At 47.5% G+C, this 10043-nt stretch overlaps 1 protein-coding gene across 1 annotated transcript in view; it reads right to left on the bottom strand.

The window, feature by feature from the left end:
* ITGA11 (integrin subunit alpha 11) overlaps nt 1–10043 on the bottom strand; it is a 153222-nt gene that overhangs the window by 100249 nt on the left and 42930 nt on the right. Inside the window, exon 3 of the mRNA XM_042783262.1 lies at nt 5257–5357. Within this exon, the coding sequence (XP_042639196.1) occupies nt 5257–5357 (101 nt within the window). The remainder of the gene's footprint in view (nt 1–5256; nt 5358–10043) is intronic.

Here is a 10043-nt window from a genome sequence, read left to right as displayed (position 1 = left end):
GCAAATAACAACAACATTGTTATTGTTAGGAGCCCTGATGGAGGCAGTCAGTGATTAAGTGCTTGGCTGCTAATCAAAAGGTTAGCAGTTTGAATCCACCAGCTGCACCAAGGGAGAAAGATGAGGCAGTCTGCTTCCGTAAAGATTCACAGCCTTGGAAACCCTATGGGGCAGTTCTACTCTGTCCTACAGGGTCATCATGAGTTAGAATTGACTTGATGGCCATGCTCTTTTTTTGTTTGTTAGGGGCTGTTGAGTTGATTCTGACTCACAGAGACCCCATGGGACAGGGTAGAACTGCCCCATAAAGTTTCCTAAGCAGTCATCTTTTGGGGAGCGATTGCTGGGTCTTTTCTCCCACGGAGCCCGCTACTGTTGTTTGAACCACTGACATTTCAGTTATCGGCCATGAGTTTTGCTATTGCATCAAAGCCTAGAGTGTGCCAATCCCACCCTGCTGTGAGAAAACATCTAACTGCCTTCCCTGCTTAGGGAAGTGTGTCTGGGGGGGAGAGGGTGGGGGCATGGTAATTTCTAAAGGGCTTAGGATCTTCAGCCAAGAATTGTTTGCATTTGTCTGTGTCTGTGATTAGAAGAGTGGCTTCCGAGGGGGTACAGATCAGCAGGTCCAGGCATTAGCTCTGGTCCAGGCAGAGGCAGAATTTCAGACTCATGACTGTTTGGTGGCGGTGGGGGAAGCCACCCATACTTGTTATTTTTTCCCTTTGTTTTCCCTCAGTTTTCAGTAAAGCTCCTTTTGAAATCCAGCCCCTCTTGGCTGTGCTAAGGGTGACTGAGATTGTTTTATTTTATCTGTCCAAACACAACCCTGGTGTTTCTATGGTGCTTTCTCATTCTGAACTGTCTACACATGGCCTCCCATACTCCCCAACCCATCTTGAGAAGCCTAGGTGTTGCAATTTCCATTTTACAGATGCGAAGATTGAGGTGTAGAAAGGGTGCAGAATTGATTTCTGTCAGGTCAATTGCTAGTAAATTCTAGAGTGTGGACTTGAACCCAGGCCTTCTGACATTGTCTTGAGTTTGTCCCATCTGATGGCAGGGGCTGTGGTGGCAGTGGGGATGGTAGTGAGAAATTAGGAGAGGAAGCTATGAACACCAACTGGGCAATCGCTACCCCTTGCTGGCTTGAAGAATCTGCCCTCCATTTTTTTAAGGGGCACATCCTGCCACCATCCTGCCCCTACTCTTTCTCCCCTCTCCCCAGGGGACTGAAGTCCTTAGTGAAAATGTACTGGCCAGAAGGCAGAGGGTGAGGCAGGAAAAACCCTGGCTTTGGAGAAGAAAGCCTCAGGTTCAAATCCTGCTTCCGTGACATATTGGCTTCATGGATTTGGGATAGTCACCAATCTCCCTCAGTTTGGTCTGCCCTCAGTGGATCTGTGTGAAGGTCCTGGGACACAAGCCCCTCATACAGGGCCTGCCCTCTACCATCAAATCACCTCCTCATTAAAGCCATGACTTCATCCAGGTGTTGGGAAGAGAGATGCCAGTGTGGACTCTTTCATCCCTACCCACTGCCATCGATTCGATTCTGACTCACAGAGACCCTGTAGGACAGAATAGAACTGGCCCATAGGGTTTCCAAGGCTATACATCTTTATGGAAGCAAACTGTCGTCTTTCTTCCGTGGAGCAGCTGGTGGGTTCAAACTGCCGACCTTATGGTTAGCAGCTGTCTGCTTTAACAACTGCACCACCAGAACTCTTTGGACTCTTTCATACTGAGGTACAAATGACTAACATTCACTTAGCTTTCTCTGGGGAGAGAGTAGAGGAAAGAACATTCCTGGCCTGATGAAACTCAGAGTCAGGAAAGGCTGGAGGAAAACCCAGGACTCAGGTTTCCCAGCCTTCCGTTTTTCATTCTGGGGATAAACTGACAAATGGTCGACTGCTGTGAATTTTCTCCTTAGTGGGAGGGAAAAATATACTCTTCAAATGAAGTGCTTCCTGATGAGTAATTTTCCTCTGTCCTGGCTTGCTTTGCTCTTCACTGTCTCACTTTTCTCTCTACATACTCCAGCTCAGGAATGTTTTCCAGGGTCTGATGGCTTCATGTCTCTCATTGATAACTGGCGCTCCTCCCTTCCAAGGGAAATGTAGTACACATTGGCAACCATACCAATAACTGTTGTTGTGAGCCACTGAGTCAATTCCAACTCTTAGTGACCCTACAGGAAAAAGTAGAACTGTCCATAGGGTTTCTTAGGCTATAATCTTTTTATTTTTTTTTTTTTTAATTTTATTGGGATTTGGGTGAAAGTTTACAGAGCAAATTCATTTTCCATACAGCAGTTCACATACACTTTGTCTCATGACATTGACTGTAATCTCCCACAATGCAACAGCTCCCCTCCCACTTTCTCCCCATAGTTACTTCTTCCCTGTGTCCTTCTCTCCCATGCACTCCTGCCCCCCAAGCTGTCTCCCTGTGCATACACAGTCCTTCTATTCTCCCAGGATTGATCTCTCCAAGGAGTGTATCTACCTAATGTAAATGTTCAGCTCATATGCCTGTCTTTTGTTTGGCTGGAAGCCACAAGAGTGGGTTCAATTCTAGACCTGAAGGGCAGCTGGGGCCATGGTCTCAGGAGTTCTCTACCAGGCTCTATTAGAGCAGCAAACCTGGTCCCTTTTTTTTTTTAAATGATTTTGAGTTTTGTTCCCATTGTTCTCCCACTCTATCCAGGATCTCCTACATAGAGTCCCCCTCCGAGTGGTTGACAGTGGTAGCTGGGCACTATCTAGTTTTTCTGGTCTCATAGTCATATAGGTTGAGGATCACATGGTGTACCAGTCCCTTGGACAACTTGTTTTCATTAGTCTTTTGTTTTCTTCATTCTTCTTTGCTCTGGATGAGGACAGACCCATCACTGTACCTAGATGGTTCCTTTTAAGTTTTCAAGATTGCAGTCGCAACTCGCCAAAATAGGATGAGGAACAATGTTTTTGTGTAGTATGTTATGCTAATTGAGACTGATATCCTTTGTGACCATGGTCCTGAGCCCACAGGTCCAACTACTCACTCCCTCTGGGTAGCTGGCTGTGGCCAAGAAGTGACTACAACCTTGTCCCTTTACAAATACCTTTTCTCCCATGAAGTGGCTGGTGGATTTGAACCACCAACCTTTCTGTTAGCAGCTGAGCACTTAATCTTTGTGCCATTGGGGTTCCTCCTCCTTTCTGAGGGAACTAAAGTCCACACTGGAAATCACGGCAATAGAGGAAACTAAGTAATTGGTTCAGGTGCCCACACACCCACCTGGACCAGGAGCTTCTTCCCAGGCCAGAGTACAGTGCTCACCTCTCCCACCACCCCCTCACTCCCTCTGCCCCATTGACAGTCTCTTTCTGTCCTCCAACAGAGCAAACTCATTCCTACCTTAGGGCCTTTGCACTTGCTTCCCCTCTGCCTAGAATGCTCCCCTCCCCCTGATTCCTTTTCATCATCAGGTTTTTGCTCAAATGTTATCTGCTCAGAGCACCCTTCCTTGACCATCTTGGTAAGGTAGGTCCCTCTCTCCACCTCCTCTACCACCTTCTCTCTCGCCACAGCATCCAGGTTTATTGCACAGCATTCATCCCGACCTGAAATTATCCTGCTTTCTAGTTTGTCTATTCACTTATTATCCCTTCCCAGCAGTGTGTTAGGCTTCTTGTTTCCTGCTGTATCCCCAGCAACTAGCACAGCGCTTGGCACATATGTTGCTGTTGTTGAGTTGGCCCATGACTCAGTGGCAACCCCATGTACAATGGGATCAGACTATTGTTATCCGTTGGTGTATAACAGGTGCTCATTAAAGGTTGGTAGACATATTAGGCCTGAAATGGATACCAGGGTCATTGAGTCCACCTCCTGACTTTATATATGAGAAAATTGAGGCTTTGAGAGAGGATGCAAATTCCTCATGGATGCACAGCAAAGTAATTGTACAGTTAGAAGGAGAACTTCGGTGTGACCTTTTTTTGGAAGCCTGTGCTCTCAGGGGTGATGACTGGGAAGCCACTGCTTCAGGCTCCCTGCCTCCCTTAGACTCTTTCCTCATGGAAGTTGTGGACCCTGCTGCGCTGGGTTTGAACTTTCCACCTGTGGTGCTGACGCAGATGTGGACTGCAGGAGTGTTAAGCACCACGTGACGGTACAGCTGGCTGCCCTGGGGATCTGAATTCTTTGGACTTTCTCTTTGATGCAGGCCTTTTCATGTATCTGCTTATCTCTTGAAGCTTTGCCATCTCCCTGCACTGGGCCCCTGCTGCCCTCAGCCTTCCTCCACCTCCCCAGGGAGGTGCCTGCCCAGCTGCACCAGGACAGTGCTCCCTCTTCTAAGAGGAGGAGGCTGAGGGTCCCGCTCCTAGGGAAGGCCAGTCCTCCAGGACAAGGTCTAGAATCTTAGCTTCTCAGCCCAAATGGGACTCTGCTTACTTCTGAAAGCAGAGAGTGGCCCAGCTACTGTTCAACCATGAAGACAAATGGAAGTGCTTCAGTATACCGCTGTGAGTGCTTTAGTGGATGTGCTAATGCACACACAAGTTCATTTTACAGTGGAAGACCTTGAGCCTACTCACAGCATCTTCCTTAGTTACTGCTCCAGAATATTCCAGAAAGCTCCTCAATGAGAAAAAAAAAAAAAAAAAAAAAAAATCTTTCATTTTAGAAGGCAGTGTGGACACAGACTGCCTGGATTGGAATCTAGCCTGGCTTCTTATTAGCTGGGTGACCACGAGCAGGTCACCTCACCTCCACATACCTTCATTTCCCCATCTATTAAGTGGGTAAATATTATATGGCTGTTGTTGGGAGTGGATGAGTCAAAACATCTAAGTGTGTAAAACAGTGCGTGGCATATGGTAACATTAAATAAGATATATGAAAGTTAGCTATTGTTGTTACTGTTTCAAAATGAGAAAGAAGACATGGAATGTTTTTCTTCTGCTGGGAGAGAAAAACTCTAGTTGAGGGACCGTGGATGAGACAGAAACAGTGAGAGCCTGGAGCTCTGGAGGCTGGGGTTTGAATCTTGACTAGGTCCCTGATAAGCTGTGACTGTTGGAAAGCTGCTTCCTCTCTCTGGTCTTGGTTTCCTCATCTGTACAAAGGGAGTAGCAATACCAGCTGGGTCATCTCAAGGGACAGCTGTGGGGAGCCAATCAGCACAGAGGTGGACTAGAGCCGATACTACCCTAGACAAGGCTGGCCTAGTTGTGAAGAGGCCAGCATCTCTGCCTGAGTTACCCAGGTTGAGCTTGGTACAGTTCCCATGGATCACCGGACACTTGTAAATATCTCCTGTCTTCTGGTGGCCGTTGGTTTCCAATGGGGCGCCCACGACCAACCTGGGGAGAAAGAGAAGACAAATGAAGATGCTGGGGGAGATAGTGTGGAACTTGAAGGCAGTGTTGAGGGGAAGTTAGGGTTGGGAGGGCTGGAGGGAATCCTGTAAGACTGGCCATACTCTCAGGCTTGGATCTTTGTCTCCCTGGGGAAGGATGCTGGACCTTCAGGGAAAAGTCATGGGGACTGTGGCCCATTCCAGGGTCTGGAGATATAGAGGTAAAGACCACAGGGGTCATCAGCACATGGAATAGAGGCAGTCCCTAGCAGAGGAGAGGAAGCCCTCAATCTGGGCTAGTCAGAACAGGTACCATGGAGGATGCTGGAGGTGGGTCTTGGTGGATGAGTATGAGTTTGTCAAGAGAATAAATGGTGGAAGGTGGTAATGGTGGTCATTCAGGCAGAGAAGCAGTATTTTTGAAGGCGTAGAGTCTTGGCCATCTCTCACCCTGTAGGGGCCTCATATCTTGTCTATTCCTCACTATTCCTAAACTCACATGACAGTATCTCAGTTGGTGACTCCCCTTGCCATTTGCTAGGAATGGAGCATGCTCCTCAGTGATCATGGTTACCTCCAGAGCTACTAAGTCTTTGCTCATGGTGGGCAAGACAACCAGTGGGGTTTAAGACTAGCTGGGGCAACCACCTAGCCAGGGCATCTGTCTTGTGTCGATGCCTTGTGCAGTGGGTTTGTGGCCCCACAAAAGATATGTCCACGTGCTCATCCCTGGAATTTGTGAACATGACCTAATTTGGAAAAAAGTCTTTGCAGATGTAATTAAATTAAGGATCCCGAGATAAGGAGATCACCTGGATTATGCAATGACAAAATCCAATGACAAGTGTCCTTATAAGAGGCACACAGAGAAGAGAAGACAGACTGAAGAGGAAATGGCCATGTGAAGTCAGAGGCAAAGACTGGAGGTATGTAGCCACAAGCCAAGGGACACTTGGAGTCACTGAAAGCTGAAGAAGCAAGTAGGTCTAAGGTTCCTTCCCTAGAGCCTTCAGAATGTGGCCTGACTGAAATCTTGATTTTGGACTTCTGGACTCCAGAAATGTGAGAGAATACATTTCTGTTGTGAGCTGTCCAGGTTGTGGTAGTTTGTTACAGCAGCACTAGTAAACTAATACACCTTGCTTGCAGGCACATATATTTTTAGGGAAAACTGAGCAGTCACTTCTTCCTAAACTAAGCCCCAGCAGTGCCCTGGATGAAAATCCCTATGACCCTGGGGGCATTAGCTGCAGACTCACCTCCCTTTGAGGGCAGGGAAAATTCCACCTCATTCTGGGAGTTTGCCCAAAGCCCTACTCATCTCCTGCCTACTTGTGGGGCAGCACCAACAGGGTGGCTCAGAGTGACCCAAGGGGGCAATAGGAACCTCAGGGCTGACCTGAAGCTAATCTCTATTTCTGATGCTGGCAATGTTTCCTTTCAGTGTCTACCCACCCTCTTGGTCAGTGCTGCGTGCCGCTGGCATGTCTAGAGCCTTCTAGGTTTTGGATGCCAGTTCAGCTCTTAGTCAGACCTCCTCTGCTCAGGCCTTAATAGCTAATAATGACTTATTGGCTAGTAGTGACTCAAGCACAGTAACCCTTCCCAGGAGAGCTGCTCTTACAACAGCTCAAGAAGCTTCCAGACCCTGAGGGATAAAGAATAGATGTAGTGGAATTTGGGGCATAGGGACAAGTGAGATATTTGGGAGCCAGAAGACTTCTCTGGAACCCTTTGAACCCTGCTCTTCCAGCAGCTTCCAACTCCTTGGCTGCATGGTCCAAAGAAGCAGCAACCATTCATTTTCTGACTTAAGACGGTTGAGAGGAACAAAAGGACTTGAGGTTCAGGCTACACAGGATTTAAGTGGCTTCTTGTGGTCGAATAACACCCTCTCCCACCTCCACCCCCTCAATGCTGTCAGGAGAGAAAGCTAGGTCTAAAGTGGGAGTTAATAGAGTTCTGTTTGAAATTAAGAGTCTATGAAATCCGAGCTGAGGTTTCTCCCCTGGGCAGCCAGATAATGACAGATTCTAAATATATCCCCTTATTAAGTGTGCCTATTTTTGACCAACAGGAATTAATTGGACCCATAAAATCTGTTTGTCTAGACGACGGTGATTTTTTGGCTACTTAATTCTGCGAGTAATTGTGTGGTCAAGAACTCTCTGTCCTTTCCACCTAAGGAAAAAAAAAGAGAAGTCAATCAGCAAAGCACGGCCTCCAAGCCTGCTTTTCTGGCTGCCTAGGTTTTCAAGGTCAGCCTGATGTATGAATGAACCCTGCTGACGGATGTGCTCTCCAGGGCACACTGCCAGGTGGTGGGTGCTTTCTGGAAGGAGTGCTCTATAGGAACACCTGAAAGGGTGCCTCTGGGAGAACCAGCCACAACACATTCTAGATTAGAGGAATATTGGCTGTATTCTAGAAAAGCGGTCCCAGGGGGTCTTCTAGAACATACCCCAGAAGCCTGACAAGATAGAAACCCCGTAACTCTTCTCATTTTACACAGTAGAACTCTGAGGCCCGAATTGTCTGTTTGGAGGGGCCCCACCAAAGGGCAAGATTCTTAGGTTAAGAACCCAGGAGCTGTGTTTTCATCTTGGTTCTGTCTTCGGTTTGCTGTGTGGCCTTGAGAAGTCATTTAATTTTCTGGGCCAGGGTTTTCTTCGTCATGAAATGGGTTAGCAATTTCTGCACCACCTGCCACCCACGGTTGTTGTGGAAAGTCATAGATGTTTAAAAGCACTAAGAAATAAAAAGGGCTGTATTTAGGGAACTCGTGCACAAAGACTGGTAGTTTCCTGGAAATCAGATGTCCTGGCAGTGACCAAGATGAGAGGACCTGGTAGTAAACCCACCAAGTCACTGTGCCCTCACATTTGCTTCACAACTGGGATTTGTTCTTTCAAAGAACAAAGGCTACTCAGCTTCCTACGTCCCACCTCCATTCTCCAGGACTTCATTTCTCTGGGGTTCTTGGCACTTCATGAGGCAGCAGTGCAGGATGGACTGTGCCCGTATCACAGATGTGGAAACTGAGACCCCAAAAGGGGAGCTGATCCCGTCTCACAAGTAGATTGTGGTAGAGCTGAGGCTGGAGTTCTCCTGGGCCGGTTTTCTCTGTTGCCCTAAATATTCCTTTGCATGGAGGGAGGGCCTGAGTTAGCCTTCCTCTCTATTCTTGGGCTTCGGGATTACGTGTGCCTGTGGGGCTTGAGGTTTTGAGAACATGATTCAGCCTCACTATGAGGGGATAAGTGCCGAAGTGCAGGGAAAAAGTTTGCATCACCACAGAGATCAGCCAAATTGTTCCTGGGGTCTGGCAGCCACCTCCACCCACACCCCCCACAGCTTCAGCCTTATATAGCCATCTGCAGCCTCAGGGCTATTATTCCTCCCAGGGGCTGGATACCCTATATCTTCTACCAGATGGCATGGCAAACCCCAAAGGTCATGCTGCGCATCAGGCCCTTTCCATGGGCTGGGTGCTGTGAGTCACCAGCTGTGGGCTCCAGCATTCTTCCTGAGGAGGCTCAGGGACAGGCCTGCTGCTGAGGGGAGAGTCTGTGGCAGGCCTTTCAGTCACAGCCCTGTGAGACTCCTTTCCTGGTGGCTGCCCTCTAAGCAGTTTTGACAAGGTAGGGTGTTTGCCGTGGAAACCGCCTCCCTGAGGAAGGTTAGATGTGGCTCTGTGGGTGCTGGGCTCCCTGGCTCCTGGCAGGACATAGGGAAGGGGCCCCTCCCACCTGACCCCTTATCTCACAAGACCCTACAGGAACTTATCCTGACTTCTGTTTATTTCTTGATCCATCCTTCAAGGCACTTTTAGTCTCCTACACACTTCTGTACAAGGGAAGGAGTCCTTGGGTGGTACAAATGGTTAAGGTCCTGACTACTAACTGAAAAGCTGGTGGTTTGAACCCACCAAGAGGTACCTCAAAAAAAAGCCCTGGTGATCTGCTTCTGAAGAGTCACAGCCTTGGAAACCCTGGGGAACACAGTTCTACTCTGCACACAGCAAGTTGTCAGGAGTCAGAATCAACTCCACTGACTTTTCTTCGTTATTTTTCAAAAAGTGACCAGTAATACCTGAGAGGAAAGTAGTGGGGAAACGGTGTCATGTCATCCATAGAATGAGAATAAGATACAGATTTCTAATTGGTTTCACAACAGATTACTGACTCCAGTTGCTGCAGAGTTAATTCTGACCTATGGCTACCCCAAATACGTCAGACGAGGGTTTTCAATAGCTATGATCTTTTGGAAGTAGATTTCCAGGACTTTCTTCCATGTTTCTTTTTCTTTCTTTCTTTCTTTTCAACAGGAGGGAAACCCTCAATGAGTTAGACACAATAGCTGCAACAAGGAGCTCAAACATACCAGCACTCATGAAGATGGTGAAGAACTGGGCAATATTTTGTTCTGCTAAAAACAAGGTCACCACGAGTCAGAGATGACTTGACAGCAACTCTCAATAACAATAAGAATCAGAAAAAGAAGATGACACATACTCCTAATACATGTCAATTTTTATGTAAATCATACCAATGTACAATGCTGATCTATACATTAAGAATTACAACAGAAAAAAAAAAACAACTCACGGCCTTCGAGTTGATCCGACTCATAGTGACCCCTCCTTGGGTTTCCTAGGCGATATCTCTATGGAGGCAGATTGCCTAATCTT

This window comes from Orycteropus afer, unplaced genomic scaffold, assembly GCF_000298275.1.
Source record: "Orycteropus afer afer isolate SDZICR_OR568_19922 unplaced genomic scaffold, OryAfe1.0 scaffold00015, whole genome shotgun sequence".
Lineage (NCBI taxonomy): Eukaryota > Metazoa > Chordata > Mammalia > Tubulidentata > Orycteropodidae > Orycteropus > Orycteropus afer.
Note: the sequence above shows the minus strand (reverse complement) of the source record. Positions and strands in the feature narration are given on the sequence as shown.